This window comes from Gopherus flavomarginatus, chromosome 18, assembly GCF_025201925.1.
Source record: "Gopherus flavomarginatus isolate rGopFla2 chromosome 18, rGopFla2.mat.asm, whole genome shotgun sequence".
NCBI classification, from domain to species: domain Eukaryota; kingdom Metazoa; phylum Chordata; order Testudines; family Testudinidae; genus Gopherus; species Gopherus flavomarginatus.
The window spans coordinates 5,752,578-5,775,487 of NC_066634.1; the positions used below are offsets into that span (position 1 = coordinate 5,752,578).

Below are 22,910 nucleotides of genomic sequence, written 5' to 3' on the forward strand. Positions count from 1 at the left end.
CCGGAGTCCTGGCTCCCAGCCCCCCTGATCTACACCCTAGACACCACACACCCCACCCCCGCCAGAGCTGGAGATGGAGCCCAGGAGTCCTGGCTGCCCCTCCCCTCCCCACCCCACACTCCAGTAGGGGGCAGATCCCATCTCACCCTCACCCGGTTTTTCCCTGGAGCTGGAGTTGGGAGGGAACATGGGGGTTAAGGCCAGGCAGAGGTGGGGCCCGGGAGCGGGGCGGGAGGGACCATGGCTGGGGGCAGGGTGGGCATCAGGCCGGCTTTAAATACCCACAGCTGAAACCGATCCGCAGCGTCAGTGAAATCCAGCTCGGCCCAGACAGCCAGAGACAGGTGCCACCTGTCGCAGGATCCCCCAGCGCCCCACTGCAGCCACCGGCAAAGGGCACCCGGCACGCTGGTCCCTGGCTCGCCCTCCGCACAGCCCCACAACTGCCCTCTGCACGGCCCCACAGCTCAGCCCCAGCTCCCAACACGTGTCTAGGCCACACCCACTGCGACAGGACCCCGATCTCAGCAACTGTGTCTGGGCAGCGCCCGGCGCGAAGGGGCCCTGATCTCAGCCACTGTGTCCGGGCAGTGTCCGGCCCGACGGGGCTCCGATCTCGGCGACTCTGTCTAGGCGGCGCCCGGTGCGACAGGGCCCTGATCTCAGCGACTCTGTGTCTGGGGAGCGCCCGGCGTGACGGGGCCCCAATCTCGGCGACTGTATCTGGGCAGTGCCCAGCCCGACGGGGCCCCAATCTCGGCGACTCTGTGTCTGGGGAGCGCCCGGCGTGACGGGGACCCGATCTCGGCGACTCTGTGTCAGGGCCGCGCCCGGCCCGACGGGGCCCCGATCCCGGTGACTCTGTGTCTGGGCAGCGCCCGGCCCGACGGGGCCCCGATCCCGGTGACTCTGTGTCAGGGCAGCGCCCGGCCCGACGGGGCCCCGATCCCGGTGACTCTGTGTCAGGGCAGCGCCCGGCCCGACGGGGCCCCGATCCCGGTGACTCTGTGTCAGGGCAGTGTCCGGCCTGACGGGACCCCGATCTCGGCGACTCTGGGTCTGTGATTTGGGTGAGGAGTTCAGGTGCTGAGCCAGGAATAGGACCCAGGAGTCGTGACTGAAGGTGCAACAGTCACGTCCCCCTCTAGTGGCCAAACCTAGGACTCCTGGGTTCTCCAGGCTCTGGGAGGGGGCTGGGGACTAATGGTTAGAGCGGGGGGGGGGAGTGCCAGGACTCCTGGGTTCTCGGGCTCTGGCAGGGGGGTGGGGTCTAGGGTCAGCCCAGGGGGCGGGTCCCTGCTGAGCCAGCAGCGCGTTCCTGCCCGCGAGTGGCGGTGTCGGGTGACCGGCAGGTGGGGCCTTTTCACACGTTGGGGGGAGGTGGCAGCTGCCTCCCCCCCCTTATAGGGGCAGCTGTGACATCACCGGCCCGAGGTCCCCCCGCCCCCCAGCCTGCGGAGCCCGCCCGTGACCGGCCCCAGCACCCCCCACGCAGCCGGGCTGGGACCCGCGGGGAGAGACCGACCGAGCCGGGCCGGACAGCGACCGGGACAGTCACCGCGCGGCGCTGGTGGGTGGGACCCCGAGCCCCCAACCTGCCATCTGGGACCCCCCGATCCCTCCAGCCTCCCCTCTGGAGTCCCCCGATCCCCCACAGCCCGCCCCCTGGGGCCCCCGACCCCCCAACCTGCCGCCTGGGGCCCCTGATCCCCCAACCCGCCCTCTGGCCCCCGTAACCCCGCAACCTGCCATCTGGGACCCCCAACCTGCCCCTGGCCCCCGTAACCCGTCCAACCCACCATCTGGGGCCCTCCGAGCCCCCCACCTGTGTTCTGGGCCCCCTGATCCCCCACAACCCGCTCCATAGGGCCCCCGATCCCCCAACCCGCCCACTGTCCCCCATAATCCCCCCAACTCGCCCCCTGGGGCTCCCGATCCCCCCAACCCACCCACTGGCCCCCTATAATCCCCTCATCTCTCCCACTTGGGCCCCCGATCTCCCAACCTGCCCCCCAGTTCCTCCAACCCATCCCCTTGAACTCCCAATCCCCCCAACCCACCCCCTAGAGCCTCCAACCCACCCCCTGAAGCCCCAGATTCCCCCGAATCCACCTCCTGGGCCCCCCAACCTGCTCTCTGGGTTCCCATGATGGACTCAGCCTGCCCCCTGGGTCCCCAGATCCGCCCAAACCACCCCCTGGGGCAATCAATCTCCCAGCCTCCTCCCTGGTGCTCCTGAGCCCCCCAACCCACCCACTGGAGCATCCAACCTGCCCCCTTGAGACCCGATTCCCCCAGCCCACCCTCTGGAGCCCCTGATATCAGCAATCCCCCCAATCTGCTCTCTGGGGCCCCAGATCCCCCATCCTGACCCCTGAAGCCTCCAACTTGCCTCCTTGAGACCCAATCCCCCTCAACTTGCCCCCTGGGCCCCCAAGCCCTCCAACCTGACCCCTGGAGCCACCAACCCACCCCCTGGGCCCTGCTATCCCCCCACCTGTTCTCTGGGACCCTGTCATCCCCCAACCCACCCCCGGGGGCCCCCTGATCACCCAGCTTGCCCCCTGGGGGCCCCATCCTGCATCCTGGGTCCCCCATTCCCCCAAACTTGCCCCCAGGAGCCCCCCAATCCCCACTATCCACCCCCTGGAGTTCCCCAATCCCCCAATTGCCCCCCTGGAGCCTCCCAATCCCCCAACCTGCCCCCTGGGATCCCCCAACCCCCAACCTGCCCCCTGGGGCTTCCGACCCACAGCTTGGCCCCTAGATCCCCCAGCTGGATCCGCTCAAACCTGATCACATCATCTCCCCAATCCTGACCCCCCCAGTTGATCTCCCTTCACCCAGTCCTGCCCCAGCCCCACTCAATCTGCCCGTCAAGACATCCCTGCTCTCAAACCTGTCCCAATCCCTTTTCCCAAAAAATCTGATCTCCCAAATCTGACCCCCTATAGCCCCCTGAAATCTGACCCCTAGATCCTCATGTCCCAGAATGTGCCCCAACAGATTCCCCCCAAACCCTGCTGTCTGACCCCCTGCTCCATCCCCCTAAATCTGCCCCCCAGATAGGCCTCCCTCTAATCTGTCCCATCCTGCCCCCCAAACTCCCAAAATTGGCCCCAAGATCCCCCTATCCCTTTGTTCTGATCCCCCTCCAAACAGAGCCCCCTACATCTGCCCTTCACACCCCAGCTCCCCACCCCCCCAGCAAGGAACCGGGGTGTGTGCATCTCAAATTAAAATGACCCCCTATGCAGGGAATAATCTGTCCCAACAGGATTAGAGCTGGGGGCTGGGGGCTAGGAGTCAGGACTCCTGGGTTCTATCCCAGCTGGGGGGGTGCTGGGAGCCACTGAGTGGAAGTTTTTGAGAGTTCCCTGCCCCCCATTATCCAGCCCTGGGGCATTTCCATCCCCCTGAACTTATGGGGGCCCCTCTCTCAGGGGAGGGGTTGTTCAGTCACAAGCTCCATCTGTGATACCCCCATTCTCCTTTGGTCTCCCCTCCCTGCTGGATTGTTTTGGGGTCCCCCCAGGCCAAGGTGGCCGGCCAGGTGTCTCCCTCTTCGTGCTTGACACCCCCAGCCCGGACCATGACCCTATTGGCCTCCGAGCGCTCCATGCTGATCCGCAGCAAGTTCCGATCCGGTGAGTGGGGCTGGGAAACGGGCCCCCCAGTGCAGGGGCTCGAGGGGCGGATAGTAAAGCAGGAGGCTGGGAGCCAGGACTCCTGGGTTCTATCCCGGCTCTGGGAGAGGAGTGGGGTCTAGTGGTTAGTGCAGGGGGGCTGGGAGCCAGGGATCCAGGCGTGCCAGACAGCAGATCCCCTGGGTCTCCAAGGCCTTATTCTGGCCTACCTGAGGTCCCACCTCTGCCCGGATGCCTGGGTCCCAGAGCTGAAGGGATTCCCCAGCTGGGGGGAGGGAGGTGTCTGTGAGCAAAACAACCCTGCCCCCTCCCGGCTGTGGCAAAGCCCAGGCCCTGGTTTAGCCACAAAGGGTGGGGAAGGATGGGGGGTGAATGGCACCAATGGGGAAAGGGGGCAGCATGATTCCCCAACCCCCATGGTCATAACCGTCCCCCTCCCAATCTCAGGTCTGGAGCTCTGTGCTGCAGCTCCCCTCCCCTCCCCCAGCCCCCCCTGCTGGGAGATATCCCCCTACCCCAACGCCTGGAAATGAGCTGCTGCTTCACTTCCTGTCCTAAATCTCCTCTTGGCTGCCTGTTCAACAGCTGGCTGCAGCCACCCCAGAGCCAGTCACAGCCCACGGGATCAGAGCTAGGGTCTGCAGTTTAGCACCCTCTGCCGAGCCCCGGCCCCGCCTCCTGCAGCCCAGCTCCCCCTGCTGAGCCCCCTGCCCTGCTTCCCGCTGCCCAGCGCCCCCTGCTGAACTCCCACCCCACCCCCTGCAGCCCAGCATACCCTGCCAAGCCCCCACCCCGCTCCCTGCACCACAGGCCCCCCCACTGAGCCCCTGGGGGTATTCCATTGGTGGGGGGTTATATGGGGTGGGGAGAGGGTGGTTCTGTGGGGGGCAGGGGGGTCTCATGTTACCAGCTCCCGAAATAGCTCTCACTCCCCTCACCCCAGCTGCCACTCGCCAGACACCTGCTGGGGGGGGAGGGACAAGAATAGATGGGAGCACCACGCCCCTCCCCCTCCTCTGCCTGCTCCCCTCCTGTCCCTCCTCTTCCCCCACCTGCCCTGCCTTCTCTCCACCCCATCCTCTGCTCCTCCCACCCCATGCACCCCAATGCCATACCCCTCCCCCTGTTTGCCCCCATCCATCCTGAGTGGGACCTGAGAGACAGCGGGGACTGGTGGAGGGGTGCGGGCTGCCCAGGATTGTGGGGTTGCAAGCAGAGCTCTGGGGGGAACCCCTGGGACGTGGGCAATGGGGCTGGTGGTCTCACCCCCTGCTGACTGTGTCCTCCCTCCCCCAGTGCTGCAGCTCAGGATGCAGCATCGCAAATCCCAGGAGCAGCATCTCCTGACACGTGAGTGGGCCCAAGGAGGAGGGGCTGGCAAGGGGGGACCCCAGAAGGGCTGGTAAGGAGGGCTATGGGGGAGGGATGGGGGGGAGCAGGGAGGTGGTGGGTAACCAAGCACAGCATTTCTGGGAGGGAGGCCCCCTCCCACAGCCATCATTGGCTTCCAGGGACCCTTCTCCTGTTGAGGGTGACAGGCTCTAACCTTCCCATCTCTCCCTGCAGCTCTGACCAAGCCCCCCAAAACCTACCTGGAGGTGAACGGAACCCCAGAGCAGAGCCGGGTGAGAAGCAGGGCAGCCTGGGGGCAGGGGATGCTTGTGTGGCTATGTTGCTGCTGCAAGGCACGCTGGGTAATGGAATATGCAAATCAACCCCACCCACTGGAGGGTCTTAGTGCTGGAGACACATTCAGGTGGATAGGAGTCAAACTCCCAATTGCGCAGAGCGGGGAACTGAGCCACAGAGAGAGGAAGGGACTTGCAGGAGAGAGAACCCAGGAGTCTTGGTTCAAATACCCCCACACACTCTAACCACTAGACCCCATTCCCCTCCCAGAGCCAGGATAGAACCCAGGTGTCCTGGTTCCCAGTACCCCCCCTAACCACTAGACCCCACTCCCCTCCCAGAGCTGGGGAAAGAACCCAGGAGCCCTGGCTCCCAGCCCCCGCTGCTCTAACCACTAGACCCCACTCCCACCCAGCAATCAGTGCTCCTGCCCTGCTCCCCCCTGAGCACCCCGAAACCCCCTCTCTTTGCTGCTCCAGGCTGTTCTGACCCCCGGTCCCACCCCTTACAGGCCGATGAGACCCTGAAGATGAAGGTCCAGACAAGAACCCACAAAGTGGGAGCTGCCAAGGGACAGTTCACAGAAGGTAGGTGCCACCCGGACACATGGGTCCCCAATCCCATGCTCTGGCTCACCTGGGGTCCTCCCCCACTTGGAAACCTGGGTCCCCAATCCCATGCTCTGGCTCACCTGGGGTCCCCCCCACCCGGAAACCTGGGTCCCCAATCCCATGCTCTGGCTCACCTGGGATCCCCCCCACCCAGACACCTGGATCCCCAGTCCTTTGCCCCAGCCCATCTGTGGCTCACCTGCCTGGCCGCCTGGTTCCTTCTCCCAGATGTTTGGGTCCCATGACTGGCACAAACAGATCAGTGCATAGTACTTGGATCCCCGCCCCATGGCCTGTGACCCCCATTCAGTCTGTGCCCCCCTCCCCCCAGCAGAGTCTGGAGGGGACCCCTCAGAGCGGAAAGAGAAGAAAACGCGTCTGGCCGAGGATCTGAAGGAGAAACTCCTGCAACGGCCAGGGCCACTGGAACTCGTGACGAAAAACATCCTTTCCCTGGACGCCAGCCTCAAAGATGCTGTGAAAAGTATGGCAGGTGCCAGGACTCTTGGGTTCTCTCCCTGGCTCTGGGAGGGGAACGGGGTTTAATGGTGAGAGCAGGGGGCTGGAAGCCAGGACGCCTGGGTTCTCTCCCCAACTCTGGGAGGGGAGCAGGGTCTAGTGGTGAGAGCAGGGGGGCTGGGAGCCAGGACTCCTGGGTTCTCTCCTTGGGTCTAAGGCTCAATGAGTGGCTGACGGTGGATGCGTTCTGGGAATAGGGGGCGCCGGCTCCCATCCCGTGCCAGGGCGGGGACTGACTGGCTCAGGGGGGCAGGTGAGATTTTCCAGACTTCTCTAATTCCCCTCCCTCACCCCCCCCACCAGCTGATCCTGCCCCTGGGACCTTCCTATTAGACGAGGACCTCAGCAGCTCTTCATTGTCCTCCTCTTCTTCCCCATGCTTCATCGCCAGCCGAGGGGGGGCCGCCGGCAACCCATCCCCCCCCTCGACCTCAGGGGCCGCTGTCCAGGTGAGATACATGGCGGAGGCCAGAGCTGGGCACAGGAGGGGGCTGCGGGTCAGGAGTGAGGGGCACCAGCAGAGCTGGGGGGGGTTCCCTGGGTCTCTGCTGCCATCGGGTGTCTGGCTTTTCAAACTGCAGGTACTGCAGGGGGAGTGGGGGGGCTGGGAGCCAGGACTCCTGGGTTCTATACCTGGCTCTGGAAGGGGAGTGGGGTCTAGTGGTTAGAGTTGGAGGAGAAGTGGGGCTCGGAGCCAGGACCCCGGGGTTCTATCCTTGCTGTGTGACTCCTTGGCTTTCTGGGTCCCTCTCCCTGCAGTCGGAGCTGCTGTCGATCCTGGAGTCCCAGCCCCCCTCCGCGCCTGCCCTGGACCCTGAATCCCAACCTCCTGGGGGTGGCCCCCCGGCTAAGGCCCCGGCCTTGCTGCCCAAGGTAGGTGCCAGGCTGTAGTGGGGCCGGGGGTGGGGGGCTGTGGGATGAAGGGGGCGGGTCCTCAGCAGGAACTGGGAGGGGAATGTAGGGGGGCTGGAGCTGGGGTGTCCCAGCCAGGGGTGGCTGTTGGGGAGGTGGGTATTGGGGTGTCCCAGTGAGGGGGTGTTGGGGTGTCCCAGCGAGAGGATGGGGAAGTGGGGCCAGCATTGAGAGTGGGGGGGCAGAATTGGGGTGTCCCAGTGGGGGGGAGTGAGGCTGCAGCTGGGGGATCCCAGTAGGGGGATAGGGAGGGGGCCCCACTCAGCAGGTCCCAGCCACATTCTCCCCCCTCCCCAGGGCCCCCCACGCCCCAAGAAGGCAAAGGACCCCAAGCCCAAGGTGAGGAAGCTGAAGTACCATCAGTATGTGCCCCCCGCGGCCCGGCCCCCCCGGGCCCCGGCCCCCCTGGACGCCGCCTACGCCCGTCTGCTCCAGCAGCAGCAGCTCTTCCTCCAGCTCCAGATCCTGCAGCAGCAGCAGCCGCCGGCCCCGCCGGGGCCCCCCACAGCGCTGTGTGTGCCGGCCCTGCAACCCCTGAGCGCCAGGTACCCCCTGCACCCCCTGAGTGCTAGGTACCCCGCCTGCACTGCCCTTCACCCCCCGAGTGCCAGGAACCCCCCCACATCGCCCTGTACCCCCCGAGTGCCAGGTGCCCCCTGAACCCCCTGAGTGCTAGATACCCCCCCTGCACTGCCCTTCACCCCCCGAGTGCCAGGTACCCCCCCTGCACTCCCTGTACCCCCCCAGTGCCAGGTACCCCCCCCGCATTGCCCTGTACCCCCTGAGTGCCAGGTACCCCCTGAACCCCCTGAGTGCTAGGTACCCCGCCTGCACTGCCCTTCACCCCCCGAGTGCCAGGAACCCCCCCACATCGCCCTGTACCCCCCGAGTGCCAGGTGCCCCCTGAACCCCCTGAGTGCTAGATAACCCCCCTGCACTGCCCTTCACCCCCCGAGTGCCAGGTACCCCCCCTGCACTCCCTGTACCCCCCCAGTGCCAGGTACCCCCCCCGCATTGCCCTGTACCCCCTGAGTGCCAGGTACCCCCTGAACCCCCTGAGTAGTAGGTACCCCGCCTGCACTGCCCTTCACCCCCCCGAGTGCCAGGAACCCCCCCCCCACATCGCCCTGTACCCCCCATGCCAGGTACCCCCTGAACCCCCTGAGTGCTAGATACCCCCCCTGCACTCCCCTGTACCCCCCAGTGCCAGGTACCCCCCCAGCATCACCCTGTACCCCCTGAGCACCAGGTAACCCACCCTCATTGCCCTGTACCCCCTGAGTGCCAGGTACCCCCTGACCCCCCTGAGTGCTAGATACCCCCCCTGCACTGCCCTTCACCCCCCGAGTGCCAGGTACCCCCCCTGCACTCCCTGTACCCCCCGAGTGCCAGGTACCCCCTGACCCCCCTGAGTGCTAGATACCCCCCCTGCACTGCCCTTCACCCCCCGAGTGCCAGGTATCCCCCCTGCACTCCCTGTACCCCCCAGTGCCAGGTACCCCCCCACATTGCCCTGTACCCCCTGAGTGCCAGGTACCCCCTGAACCCCCTGAGTAGTAGGTACCCCGCCTGCACTGCCCTTCACCCCCCGAGTGCCAGGAACCCCCCCCACATCGCCCTGTACCCCCCGAGTGCCAGGTACCCCCTGAACCCCCTGAGTGCTAGATACCCCCCCTGCACTGCCCTTCACCCCCCGAGTGCCAGGTACCCCCTCGGCATCGCCCTGCACCCCCTGAGCACCAGCTACCCCCCCGCATCGCCCTGTACCCCCAGAGTGCCAGGTACCCCCCCTGCACTCCCCTCTACCCCTCAGTGCCAGGTACCCCCCCAGCATCACCCTGTACCCCCTGAGCACCAGGTAACCCGCCCGCATTGCCCTGTACCCCCTGAGTGCCAGGTACCCCCTGAACCCCCTGAGTGCTAGATATCCCCCCTGCACTGCCTTTCACCCCCCGAGTGCCAGGTACCCCCCCTGCACCTCCCTGTACCCCCCCAGTGCCAGGTACCCCCCCACATCGCCGTGTACCCCCTAAGCGCCAGGTACCCCTCCCCACATCGCCCTGTACCCCCTGAGTGCCAGGTACCCCCCAACTCCCTCTGCACCCCCTGAGCACAAGGTACCCCCTGAACCCCCCTGCACTCCCTGAGTGCTAGGTACCCCCACAACCCCCACTGAACCCTCTTAATCCCCCCTCACTGAATCTGCCCCCCTCCAACTCCTCCTCTCTCTGCCCCCCCTAGTATTTCCCCAGATCCAGTGATCAGCTTTGCTGCCCCCCCAATTACCCTGGCAGCCCCCCCAACACCTCCCACCCCTCCTGTGCCCCCCAAGCCTGAGCTGCTGCCTGCCAACCTGGATGACCTGACAGTGAGTGTGTCTGTGAGGGGGGGAAATCTGGGGGGGACCCTGATCCTTCTCTTGCTCCTCCCTGGAGGCAGGGACTGGCTGGGGGCTGCCAGGGTGAAGGAGGAGAAAATGGGGAGTGGGGATTTGGGAGGGAATGATGGAGGGTCATGGGCATGGGGGGGTTACGAGGGGGTGAAGAGGGGTTATTGGAGGGGTGGGGCTGTGAGGGGGAGGGGTTATTGGAGGGGTGTGGGGGGCTGTGAAGAGGTGGGGAGGGGGGTTATTGGAGGGGTGGGGCTGTGAGGGGGTGGGAGGGTTTATTGGCGGTGTGGGGGTGGGGCTGTGAAGAGGTGGGGAGGGGTTATTGGAGCAGTGGGGATGGAGCTGGGAGGGAGCGGGGCTGTGAAGGGGTGGAGAGGGATAATGGGGGTAGGGAGATTGTGAGGGGCTGGAGGACGGGGGGGTTCCCTTCTCCTCTGTCAAGAAGACATTCTTAGTGTGTGGGGGGGTGGAACGGGGACATCTGTCTGTCCAGGACCAAGGCCCCCTCCCCCCACTGACACCCCCTCCCCCCCAGGTGTCAGAGCTCCGCCAGCAGCTGCGCCAGCGCGGGCTGCCCGTGTCGGGCACCAAGCCGGCCCTGTTGGAGCGGCTGAAGCCCTTCCAGGTGCGGGGGACCCCAGGGCCGCCCCCCCCGGCCCTGCCCCCCGCCGAGCGGGCGCTGCGGGAGAAGCAGCGGCTCATCGACAGCCTCACCTGGGAGCTGCAGCGGGAGCAGCAGGAGGCCGACGACCTGCAGGAGGAGCTGCAGTTGCACAAGTGCCGGCGTGGCCGCCCGGAGGGGGAGCCCCTGCCCCCCTCCCCCCCAGCCAGCCACGGCCCCCAGGCCCCCACTAGGGAGATGCCCGAGGGCCCAGTGCCCAGGAGAGAGGGGTTCCTGGTGAGAGCAGGGGGCGGGGCTTGTGTGCCAGGGGCGGGGCTTGTGTGCCGGGGGCGGGGCATGACCAGGGCGGGGAGGATGGGCCAAATGGGAGGGGCACGGCAGGGGGTGTGGCCATACCACAATTGGATTGGGCGGAGCAGTTGGGGGGCATCCCAAGGGAGAGGCTGAGGGGGCGGAGTCATGACAAGTTGGTGGGGGGGGCACTGGAGGGAGGCGGAGCCATGCCAAGGGGGGAGGGCCATAGGGCCATGTGGGGAGCAGGGGATGAGCAGGGGGAACCTCAAATTTACCCCCATGTCCCTCCCCCTCCCTCAGGTTTTCTGCCCCCCTTCCTGTGAGCCAATTGGGGAGGACCTAGAACTGCCCCTGCAGATCACGGCCAGCCCCACCCCGGCCCCCCGCTCCCTGGAGGAGGAGCTGCAGGAGGCCATCCAGAAAGCCCAGGTATGGAGGCGGTTCCCCTATACCCAGCCCCCACACCCCACCCTAGTGGGGCCGTGTCCCCATTTCTGCCCTTCACTCCCTTTCTCCCTCCCCGTCCACAGCTGGTCCCAAGTCAGTCGATCGAAGATATCCTGGAGGAGCCACTGGCGTGTGCAGGTGAGACCCCGAGTACCCCTACTCCCATCACCCCCCTGCCCCAATCTGGTGTACGGCGTGCCATGGTGCAGGGAGCGGGCTGGGGGCTCAGCAGGGGGCGCTGGGCTGCGGGGAGCAGGGTGGGGGGGCTCAGCGGGGGACCCTGGGCTGTGGGGAGCGGGGCAGGAGGTGGGGCTGTGAAGGGGTGGGGTTGGGGGCTCAGCAGGGGGCGCTGGGCTGCAGAGAGCAGCTTGGAGGGGGTGCCATTCAGCATCCCATGTCCATCTAACCCCCCTGCCCCCTCTCCAGGTGATCTGCTCCCCACGGATGCCCCCTTGCTGCTCCCCACGGAGCCGAGCCAGCCCCCCTCGCCCCTCAGCCAGCAGGGGGCGCCCTGCAAGAAGCCCCGTTGCACCCCGCCGGCAGCGGCCATCTTGGATTTCCCCGGCCACTACAACTTTCTCACCCCTCCCTCCTCCTCCTCCTCCTCATCTCCCTCAGACTCCCTGTGTGGGGTCTTCTCCCCGGAGCCCCCGGAGGGGCCCCCGTCACCCAGCCCCCGGCCCGCCTTTGACCCCGTCGATTGGCTGGAGGCCTTGACAGCTGGCCCAGCCTCAGGGCTGGGGCCCGGCACCCCTGGCAGCAGCAGCATCTTCTCCACTGACTTCTTTGACTCGCCCGAACTGAGCGTCAACCACATGATTGACCTGATGGTGGAGCAGTGGTAGGGGGTGCAGGACCCCCTGGCCCATCTACGGCGAGCCCCCCACCGCCACCCAAGAGACACCAACAAATCACACCAATGCAGGTGCCATCTTGGATGGGTGACGTCAAATCCAGGCACCATCTTGGGAGGAACCATTGTTTGTAGTGATGCCAAAACTGGGCGCCATCTTGGCTGGTGGAACCATTGTTCAGGGTGACATCAACTCCAGGCGCCATCTTGGATGGGTGACGGTAACTCCATCTTGGATGAGTAGAAGCATTATTCTCGGTGACGTCAACTCCAGGCGCCATCTTGGATGGGTGACGGTAACTCCATCTTGGATGAGTAGAAGCATTATTCTCGGTGACGTCAACTCCTGGCACCATCTTGGATGGGTGGAACCCTTGTTTGGCGCCATCTTGGATGTTTGGAACCATTACTCAGGATGACATCAACTCTGGGTGCCATCTTGGATGGGTGAAACCATTGTTTGGGTTTGACATCAGCTCGGGATGCCACCATTGATCGGTGAAGCCAACTGGATGCTATGTTGGATGAATGAAACCATTGCTTGGGGGTGATACCAACTCCAGACACCATCTTGGATGGGTGAAACCATTTTACTGGTTGATGTCAACACTGGATGCCATCTTGGATGGATTAAACCATTGCTCTTTTGGTTGTCAGCCCCAAGGGGCATCTTGGAAGGAACAAACTGTTGGTGTTCACAGTGATATGGCGGGTGGCTGCCATCTTACATAAATCATACCATAAGTGTTCAGGGTCACATCAGCTCTTGAATGGGTTAAGCCATTGTTCGAGGGTGATGCCAACTTCCACCACCATCTTAAATGGATCAGACCACTGATGTTTGAGTCACGTCAACTCTAGGTGCCATCTTGGATTGGTCCAGTCATTTGGCCTTGGCATCCCCCCAAGCCCCTCTTTATTTGGGCCATACCATTTAATTGGACCTAAGTGTTTCATTGGCAGGCGGAAGGCAAGTCCACCTGTGGGATGCCATCTTGTTTGGGACATACCACCTTTGACGCCGGTGTCTTATTGACCAGAGGGGAGAATGTGGAAACCATCTTAGTTTGGATTGTACCATCTTTGTACCTAGCTGGGTTGGGAGTGGGGAAGCCAACTCTAGACGCCATCTTGGATGGATCATACCATTTTTTACCTCACGTTTTACTGGCAGAGGGGGGTGGGGAAATGGCAACTGTAGACGCCATCTTGGTTGGACTGTACCATTGCTGAGCCTAGTGTTCTATGGGGGGCTGCCCTTCCCTGGCCCTTTTCACTCCCCCCCTCCCACCCAGGCTGCCCCCGAGCTCCTGGCCCCCTCCCACTTACACCGTCCCCCCCCATCCTGCTCATCACTGTGCCCTGCCTGATCATTAAGGGGGGGACTGACCACTGGTGAGGGGGCAGCTCCCTAAGGGGGCTGAGCTAGTGGGGGGGGTCACACCACAGGGGGGTGGGGAGCTGACAGTTGCCAAAGGCTACTGAGAAATTTGGACCGCCTGGGTGACGGCACTGCTGTGGGGAAGCTCGCAGCCCTTGGAACAGCCCCCTTGGGGCACTGTCATGGGGAAGCTCACAACTCCTTCGGGACACTGCCGTGGGGAAGCTCGCAGCAGGGGAGCTCGACTCCTGTTTGCTCCCCAGAGTGGGGGCAGGGGCCGGGAGAGCTCCCCCCATCACTGGTGGGGGGGCAGTGGGGATTCTCACTTCCCATGAGCCCCGATCCGCAGGGGGGTGAGTAGAAACTCCAACTTATATCCAACCCCCCCCAATTCACCTGGAACTGCCTAGCCTCATTCCAACCCCCCCACCCCAGCTCCAAAGCTCTGATGGTTCCGCCCACAAGGGTCGGGGAGGCCCCTCCCACAAGTGCTGGCTGGGAGGAGTCAGTTGAGGGGGGATCCCTGGAAGCCAAGCTGATCCCCCCACACAATAAAGCCCCTTCCCACTGCACCAGCTGCCTCTGTGTTTTTTAACTCTGGCTGGGGGGGGCGTAGCTGAGGGGTGGTCCATAGGGAGGGAAACTGAGTCACGCTGAGCTAGGAATAGAACCCAAGTGTCCTGGCTCCCAGCTCAGCCCCTCACTCAGAGGCGGGAACAGGACTCAGGAGTCCGGGACGACAGTGTATTGGCAATAAAATCCTGTCTATTTAAAAATAGCGGAAGGGGGAGGGTTGGAGGTGGGAGGAACCAGGGCGGGGGGGAGGTCGGTTCTGGAGTAGGGGGCATGTCACGTCTTCAGCTGCCCCCCTTGGCTGCCACCGTCCTTCTCTGGCACCTCCTGCTGGCGGCGATAGAGCCAGGTGCTGTAAGGGGGGAAGAGGAGGAGGGTTAGGGAAAGGAGATGGGGGAAGCTGTCTGGTGAGGGGGGGACAGAGCCAGCACTTTGCCCCCAACCCCGGCACAGGCCTTGCCCCCCATCCTCCCCCAGACGTACAGCCCCTGGCACATGGGGGCTCTGCCCCCTGGGGGTAAGGGTGAGGGGGACCCCGGCGTCCGGACTCACCAGCCCCCGATGAGCAGTAGGACAAGCCCAGCGCTGCTCCCGATGATGACCCAGACGGTCCAGTCTCCAGGGCCCCCCGGGGGGGTCGGACTCCGTGACGGGGGGGGCAGCGTCAGGGGCCCCAGCAGGGGCGGCGCAGGCGGTGGGGTGCTATTCCCTGGCAGGGGAGTCACTGCAAGGGGGAGGGGACAGGAGTTAGAGGGAGGCAGGGCTGGGAGCCAGGACTCCTGGGTTCTCTCCCAGCTCTGGGAGGGGAGTGGGAGCCAGTGGTTAGAGCAGGGGGGCTGGGAGCCAGGACTCCTGGGTTCTCTCCTGGCTCTGGGATGGGAGTGGGGGCCAGTGGTTAGAGTGGGGGGGGGAGGCTGGGAGCCAGGACTCCTGGGTTCTCTCCCAGCTCTGGGAGGGGAGTGGGGGCTAGTGGTTAGAGAAGAGGGGGAGGCTGGGAGCCAGGACTCCTGGGTTCTCTCCCAGCTCTGGGAGGGGAGTGGGGGCTAGTGGTTAGAGAAGCAGCGGGGGAGGCTGTGAGCCAGGACTTCTGAGTTCCCTCCACCTCACCTGTCACCTGGAAGCGCAGCTCGGAGCAGACCCAGCCCTGGGTGTTCAGCATCTCACAGCGGTAGCGCCCCGAATCGTTCACTGCCGCCTCCTTCTTCACGAGGAAGGCGTCGGGGCTTGTGACTATGACCTGCTCTGAGCCCCCCACTGCCTGTGGGAGAGACGAAGGGATCTGGGAGGCTGTGGGTCGGGAGTGAGGGGCACCGGCAGGGCTGGGGCTGGGGGGTGGGGGCAGGGCTTGGCTGGCAGGGGCTGCAGGACAGGAGTGAGGGGCACCAGCAGAGCTGGGGGAGGGCTCGGCTGGCAGGGGCTGCAGGTCAGGAGTGAGGGGCACCAGCAGAGCTGGGGGAGGGCTCGGCTGGCAGGGGCTGCAGGTCAGGAGTGAGAGGCACCGGCAGGGTTGGGGGAGCCCAGGGCTCGGCTGGCAGGGGCTGCAGGTCAGGAGTGAGGGGCACCGGCAGGGTTGGGGGAGCCCAGGGCTCTGCTGGCAGGGGCTGCGGGTTGGGAGTGAGGGGCACCGGCAGGGCTGCGGCTGGGGGGTGGGGGCAGGGCTTGGCTGGCAGGGGCTGCAGGTCAGGAGTGAGAGGCACCGGCAGGGTTGGGGGAGCCCAGGGCTCGGCTGGCAGGGGCTGCGGGTCAGGAGTGAGGGGCACCGGCAGGGTTGGGTGAGCCCAGGGCTCGGCTGGCAGGGGCTGCGGGTTGGGAGTGAGGGGCACCGTACCCGGTAAAAGCGGTAGCTTTTGGCACCATAGCTGGCGCGATGCCAGGTCAAGGCACAGTCCAGGATCAGGTCATCGTCCTGCTGCACCTGCAGCCTCCGCTCTGCCAGAGACCCTGAGATCAGAGCCCATAGCCCCCCACCCCTCCAGCCAGGCTCATCCACTCCAGTAACCCCCACCCCCCATCGACCCCAGCAGTGTGCCCTGGGTCACAGCAATGAGCCCATCCATCCCAGTACCTCCCTCCTGGGTCAGATCAATGGGCCCATCCACCCCAGCCCACCACCCACATCAGAGTGGGCCCTTCCATCCCAGTACCCACCCCCACACCCGGTCAATGGGCCCATCCAGTCCAGCTTCTGACAGTGGCCAGTTAGATATAGAAGACCCCCTCATTACCCACAATGCACTTGGCCATGGTGGGGGTGGGCAGAAAGTTTCCTTCCTGACCCTGCTGGAGAAGCCAGGCCCTGGAGCCTGGGAGTGAAACCTCAACATAGGCTGGAGGCCTCTAAACCCCCACATCCCTTCACTGCCAACCCTCCCCCCGTTCATCTGACCCTCCATCCTGCCCCAGGCAGCCCCCGCTCACCCCCGCAGCGCAGGTCCCGGTTGCAGGAGTAGAGCTTGGTACCGCAGGCTCGACAGTCGATGAACTGGTGAACCATGCGCCCTGCAGAGAGGCGGGGCTCAGGGCCGGGCAGGTCAGGGCCTGGGGTGTGTCAGGGATGGGGGGTCGGAGGTCAGGGGCCAGAGGGGGTCAGAGCCCAGGGTGGGAGGTCAGGGCCCAGGGTGGAGGTCAAAAATAGGACTCTCTCAGCACGGGGATCACTGACCCCCCAGAGAATCAGAGACAGGGTCCCTGGAACCCTCCCCCCCTCCCCCAGGATCTGTCCCTTCCCCCCACATCCCCCCTGGCTCCCACTCACCACACTTATTCGGGCAAAAAACTGCAAAACAAGAAGGAAGAAGAAGGGTGAGAAATGGAGCTCATCCCCCCGACACACATCCCCTGGGGAACAGGGCTGCGGGTCGGGAGTGAGGGGCACTAGCAGGGCTGGGGGGAGCCCAGGGCTGGGCTAGCAGGGGCTGCGGGTCGGGAGTGAGGGGCACTGGCAGAGCTGGGGGGGCAGGGCTGGGCTAGCAGGGGGCTGCGGGTCAGGAGTGAGGGGCACCGGCAGAGCTGTGGGGGGCAGGGCTGGGCTAGCAGGGGCTGCGGGTGAGGAGTGAGGGGCACCAGCAGAGCTGTGGGGGGCAGGGCTGGGCTAGCAGGGGCTGCGGGTCAGGAGTGAGGGGCACTGGCAGAGCTGTGGGGGGCAGGGCTGGGCTAGCAGGGGCTGCGGGTCGGGAGTGAGGGGCACCGCCAGAGCTGGGGGGAGCCCAGGGCTGGGCTAGCAGGGGCTGCGGGTCGGGAGTGAGGGGCACTGGCAGAGCTGGGGGGGCAGGGCTGGGCTAGCAGGGGCTGCGGGTCGGGAGTGAGGGGCACCGGCAGGGCTGGGGGGGCAGGGCTGGGCTAGCAGGGGCTGCGGGTCGGGAGTGAGGGGCACCTTCCTGCTCACCCTCTCTCTGGAATCGGGCCATGAGGGTTGTGAAAGTCTCTCTCAGCTGCTGCAGGCTCCACATCACCTCGTTGAAGAGCTGCCCATCTGCAGAGCAACCAGTGCGCTGTGAACACCACACGGGGCAGTGCCGTTTGGGCGTGGCTGCCGTCTAGCCCCGCCCATATCCCATGCCCCATCCTTAGGTTCAAGAGGCAACAGGGGAATTTAACTGAAAACTAGACGCCCCTCCCCCACACCAAAGTGGGGCCCTTCCCCAATATCCCGCCATCCACATTCAGAGCAAACGCCCTCCACGCCGCGAAAAGACTCTCCTGGGATCGACCCCCGTCGTCTAAGCGGTTCAGGTGTCACAGGGTTAATCGAGCTTCAAAACCGAAGAGCAGCCAGCAGGGGGCGCTGCCACATTGGCAATGGGAAGGGGGAGCCCAGGGCCAGGCTAGAAGGGGGCTGCGGGTCGGGAGTGAGGGGCACCAGCAGGGCTGGGGGGAGGGGCTGCGGGTCGGGAGTGAGGGGCACCGGCAGGGGTGGGGTGAGGGGTGTGGGTCGGGAGTGAGGGGCACCGGCAGAGCTGGGAGGAGCCCAGGGCCGGGCTAGCAGGGGGCTGCGGGTCGGGAGTGAGGGGCACCGGCAGAGCTGGGGGGAGCCCAGGGCTGGGCTAGCAGGGGCTGCGGATCGGGAGTGAGGGGCACCGGCAGGGCTGGGGGGAGCCCAGGGCCGGGCTAGCAGGGGGCTGCGGGTCGGGAGTGAGGGGCACCCTGGGGCTGGTACCTTTGAAGTCATTCTCCAGGATTCGGGTCACGGCCCGTCTGAAGTGGGCGGCGGCTTCTCCCATCGTCTTCTCGTCTGGGGGGGGGGGACGGTGACATGTTAGTGGGGGGGCAGCAGAGGGATGAGACCCAAAGCTCTGGGATCCCGCCCCCCCCCCGGGCTGTATTGGGGTGGCGAGGCGGGGGGCCCTGCGCACCGATGACCCCCATGTAGCTCTGCTCCCCGATGGGCAGCTCCGCCAGGCCCTGGAGGCTGCGCTCCAGCAGGGCGTCCAGCCGCGCCCGCAGGCCCGGGTCCCCCCGCAGCTGCCGGCCCAGGTAGGGCCCCTTCAGCTCCCGCAGCAGCCGCATGGAGCCGGGGTCGCAGCGCAGGCAGCCCCGGGCCCCCGGCCCCCCCAGCGCCCACAGCGCCAGCCACAGCGCCCAGGCCATGGCCTGCCACCAGGGGGCGACCTCGTGCCACCCCGACCCCTGCCTCATGGCCAATCGCCTGCGGCACCCACCCCCGACATCACAATGGCCTGGCCAATCACGTGCCAAGATTAAACCCCGCCCACCCTGACCTGGGCGAGGGGTCCCCATATACCCAGGCCCCGCCCCACCCCAGAAGGGCCATGTCCCAGCAAGGGGTCCCCATATACCCAGGCCCCGCCCCCCCAGAGGGGCTATGTCCTAGCGCTGGGTGAGAGGTCCCCATATACCCAGCCCCCGCCCCCCCAGAGGGGCTATGTCCTAGCGCTGGGTGAGAGGTCCCCATATACCCAGCCCCCGCCCCCCCAGAGGGGCTATGTCCTAGCGCTGGGTGAGAGGTCCCCATATACCCAGCCCCCATGCCCCACTCCAGAGGGGCTGCATCCCAGCGCTGGGTGAGGGGTCCCCATATACCCAGCCCCTGTGCCCCCCCAGAGGGGCTATGTCCTAGCACTGGGTGAGGGGTCCCCATATACCCAGCCCCCGCCCCACCCCAGAGGGGCCACGTCCCGGCGCCGGGCGTGTGAAATCCAAGCTCCTTTAGGGCGACAGGCGTCTCTGATTCGGGGTTAATCCCACCTGCCTTTCCCTTCCCCCTCCAAGCTGAGTCCCAAATGGTTGCCGTGTCCCCCCAGCCCCCGGCTCAGCCCCCGGCCCCTTGGCAGGGCCGGGGCCCTGTTGGTCTTTCATAACGGCTTGTGTGTCAGGGCTGGGACCACCTGCCCGGGCGGGGGTCAGAATAACTCTGGACACGGTCTGCTTCGGATTAATTAACCTTTGATCCGAATGGGCAACCCGGGGCGGGGGCGGAGGGGGGTCATAAAACCAGCATCGAGATTGATGGCTGCTTTCATCAAGTGAGGGACAGAGCCAGCCAGCTGGGAATGGAGGTGGGGCTGCGCGTCGGGAGTGAGGGGCACCGGCGGAGCTCGGGGGGATCCCAGGTCTGGGCTAGCAAGGGGCTGCAGGTCGGGAGTGAGGGGCACCAGCAGGACTGGGGGGAATCCCAGGGCCGTTCTAGCTGGGGCTGCGGGTCTGAGGGGCACCGGCAGAGCTGGGGGAGCCCAGGGCTGGGCTAGCGGGGGGCTGCAGGTTGGGAGTGAGGGGCTGGGGTGGGGAATCAAGGGCCCCATTGTGCGAGGTGCTGCAGAAACCAGAGACAGCCCCTGCCCCATGGATCTCCCACTGTGACTAGACCTCAAGAGAATCATTCTCCCCACTTTACAGCTGTGGGGCAGCTGAGGATAAAACCACGTCCCTCTGCCCCTTGTGCCCCATCCTCAGCCGCCCCCGCCCCCAGCCAGCCAGTCCCTGCCCCGAGGCCGGGTGGGCTCCGGTGCCCCTAGAGGTGAAGGTCTGAACCCAGCCATGACCCAAGTGTTTGTCTGGATCCCTCCATCCAGTGGTTCTCAGCCAGGGGGCCGCGTGTCCCGGGCGTCCGCCAAGGTCTTCCCGGGGGTCCATCAGCCCATCCCGAGGTTCGCCTGGTTTTACAGCAGGGGACAGAAAAAGCGCCAGCGAAGTCGGCACGAAGTAACATTTTGTGTAGACGGCTCCGTGTACCGTCCCCGGGGGGGCAATTTCAGGATTTCTGTCCCGGTTGGTTTGTTTGATAATCACATGGTCGAGGGGCGGCAGTTTTTCAGTAACACTGCGGCTGGGGCACGGTTGTATTTTTAGGGCTGATTTTGGAAGCAGCTCGTTTGTGAGCCAGGCGAATCTTGGGGGTACCCAGGACAGATCGGCCTCCTGTAAGGGGTACAATCCTCTGGAAAGGTTGAGAGCCGCGGGCTCCATCCTCTCTGCGGATTCCTTCCTTGGCTCCCGCTTCCCATCCCGCCCCTGCCCCTCCTTTTCCCAGCCCCACAGCCTTCCCCTCTGGAGCGCCAAGCCCTCCGCAGCTGGGATGGGCTGGAGGGCTCAATGGGGGACACCGGGCGACCCCAGCCCCTGCTCCATCCCAGGCTTCGGTGGGTGCATGAGAACAGCACCCGGTTCGCTGTTCCTGTCCCCTGCCTGGAGATTCCGGGGGGGTCTGGCTCGTCTTTCGGGGGGCGACCATCTCCCCCATGGCACGGTGAGTCCGAGCGAGTCTGGGGGCCGTCCCGGCTGTATCGGTTTCATAGTGAGACATGTGAATCTGACTGGGTGTGGGAGGGACACTCCCCTCCCCGGGGAGAGAACCCAGAAGTCCTGGCTCCCAGCTCTCCCGCTCTAACCACTAGACCCCACTCCCCTCCCAGAGCTGGGCAGAGAATCCAGGCGTCCTGGCTCCCAGCCTCCCCCTCCAACTGCTAGCCCGCACTCCCCTCCCAGAGCCCGGGCTAGGATTCCTGGGTCCCATAAATGGGGTAAAGGGGTATCAGATCCAGAAGCCCCAACACACGATTCGGAGCTGGCTGCTCGGTGTGAGTTGGGTATAGACGCCGGATGGGTGCGGAGCGAGGGATGAAGGAGAAATGGAAGGTGGGCTTGCTGGGGAACGTGCGTGTGAATGAGAGAAAGAACCAACGAGGAAATGAGGAAAGACATGAAACTCTGAAAAGAAAGAACGAAGGGTTGTAAAAGGAGAAACGAAAGAATTAAAAAACAGAGAAGAGAATGAATAAATTAATTAGCACAAAAGATGGTTAAAACCGAGAGGAAAGATTGAGAGGGAGATTGACATGGAAAACAGCTACGAATGAATGACTGAAAAAGCGAAAATGGGATGAAAAGTGAGAATGAATCAAAAAATTGTAAAGAATGAAAATGGCAAATGAAAAAAAAATTAGCTAATGGATGGAGAGAAAGAATGTGTTAGAAAAGCAAAGAATGGGAAAAAGAGAGCAGGAAGAACAGAAAAGAATTAATGAAAAAGAAAATGGATGAGTGAAAAAGAAAGAGAATCAAAACTAGAAAAGAGAGACTGAATGACAGAAAAAAGAATGAATGAAAAATAGAAAAGAGAATAAAAGAGTGAATGAAAGCAAGAAAAAGAATTCATGACAAACTGAAAAGAAATGAATGAACGAAAAAGAAAGAACTGAAAATAGAAAAGAATGAAAGTGAATGGATGAAAGAAAAAAGAATAAATAAAAATAGCAAAGGTAAAGAATAAAAAAGAAAAATGAAAAACCTAACTAGAGAATGAATGATAAAGAGAATGAAAACCAGAAAAGAATGAATGAAAGCAGAAAAGAATGAATGGAAATTTGAAAAGAAATGTTGGATGAAAAAAGAAAAATGAAGAAATGAATGAGACATTGAAAACAGGAAAGAAAGAATGAAAGCAAAATAGAGTGACTGAAACAGAACTGAAAAGAAATATCGGATGAATGAACGAAACAGAAAAATGTGAAGACACTAACTGGAGATTAATGCAAATCAGAAAAGAAGGAAAGGAAAAGAGAAAGAGGACACATGACCTAAGGAAGGTGGAATGGAAAACTGAAAAGAGAGGATGAAAAGGGGCAATGAATGAATGAACGAGAGACGAGAGGGAATGAAAGACTGAAAAAGGAAAGAACGAATGCAGTAAAACAGAAGAGGGGGGAAGAGAGGATGAACAATGGAACATTTTGGACGAGAAAGAAGAAGAGAATAAGTGGGAAATGAGAAAGAAAGAATCCCTGTGCTGGGGGGGGTATTACAGTATAACACCCCACACACACACACACACACACAATGTCTTTGCCAGCTGCTGGGGGGGAGGCGCTGGCAGATCAGGGCGGGGGCCCAGGGGCACCATTTGCTCGTAGTTTAACACTCGAGGGTCTCAACTGTTGTTGCTTGTCAGCTGAGCTCACGGCATCCCCCAGGGCTCTGTGCACCCACCAGCCCCCGAGGGCCACCTTCCTGGCCCCTGCATTTGAGGGACTTCCCTGCACCCCGCATCTGCTCCCCCTCGTGTCAGGGGCTCTGGGTGCCCCCCATTCCTCCTCCCCCTGTGCCCAGGGCCCTGTGTACCCCTTCCCCCCATACCAGGAGCTTTGTGCTCCCTCCCCCATGCCAGGGGCTCTGTGCCCCCCACCCCTTGCGCCAGGGCCCCCATTCTCCTCCCTGTGCCCGGGCCTCAGTGTGTATCAGTACTTGAGTATTAGCTGCATCAGGCTCAGGATGTTAGTACCAGCACTTGGGCATTAACTGCAACATAGTCAGGATTGTACCATCAATGCTGGGGTATTAGCTGAACCAGGCACAGGGTGACAGTCTCAATATTGGGGTATTGGGTGGACCAGGCTCAGGGTGTTAGTATCAATACTGGAGTATTAGCTGTAACAGGCTCAGGGTACAGTATTAATACTGGGGTATTGGCTGGAGCAGGCTAGAGGTAACAGTATCAATACTGGAGTATTGGCTGGAGCAGGCTCAGGGTGACAGCATCAGTACTGGGGTATTGGGTGGAGCAGGCTGGGGGTAACAGTA

General features: G+C 63.5%; 2 protein-coding genes across 4 annotated transcripts; one reads left to right on the forward strand and one right to left on the reverse strand.

Moving 5' to 3' along the window:
• Window positions 1-1,463: 1,463 nt before the first annotated feature.
• On the forward strand, window positions 1,464-12,656 carry MAMSTR (MEF2 activating motif and SAP domain containing transcriptional regulator). 3 transcript variants are annotated; one of them, XM_050927480.1, is made up of 14 exons: window positions 1,464-1,570; window positions 3,536-3,647; window positions 4,944-4,997; window positions 5,214-5,272; window positions 5,788-5,863; window positions 6,219-6,380; window positions 6,710-6,855; window positions 7,166-7,279; window positions 7,616-7,863; window positions 9,560-9,686; window positions 10,243-10,605; window positions 10,924-11,052; window positions 11,154-11,208; window positions 11,497-12,656. In XM_050927480.1, exons 2-14 carry the CDS (start codon window positions 3,593-3,595, stop codon window positions 11,913-11,915), a joined length of 2,007 nt encoding a protein of 668 aa, XP_050783437.1. In that variant the 5' UTR covers window positions 1,464-1,570; window positions 3,536-3,592; the 3' UTR covers window positions 11,916-12,656. The 3 variants fall into 3 exon arrangements, with proteins under 3 accessions (XP_050783437.1, XP_050783439.1, XP_050783438.1); XM_050927482.1 differs by having other exon boundaries at window positions 6,219-6,371; XM_050927481.1 differs by having other exon boundaries at window positions 6,222-6,380.
• Window positions 12,657-14,153: 1,497 nt separating this feature from the next.
• IZUMO1 (izumo sperm-oocyte fusion 1) lies at window positions 14,154-18,464 on the reverse strand. The gene is made up of 9 exons (XM_050927567.1): window positions 18,230-18,464; window positions 18,034-18,108; window positions 17,263-17,349; window positions 16,633-16,653; window positions 16,296-16,376; window positions 15,706-15,806; window positions 14,985-15,135; window positions 14,430-14,601; window positions 14,154-14,229 (listed from the first exon to the last, which is right to left on the reverse strand). The coding sequence occupies exons 1-9, from the start codon at window positions 18,462-18,464 to the stop codon at window positions 14,154-14,156; spliced, it is 999 nt and encodes a 332-aa protein (XP_050783524.1).
• Between the last annotated feature and the right edge of the window lie 4,446 nt (window positions 18,465-22,910).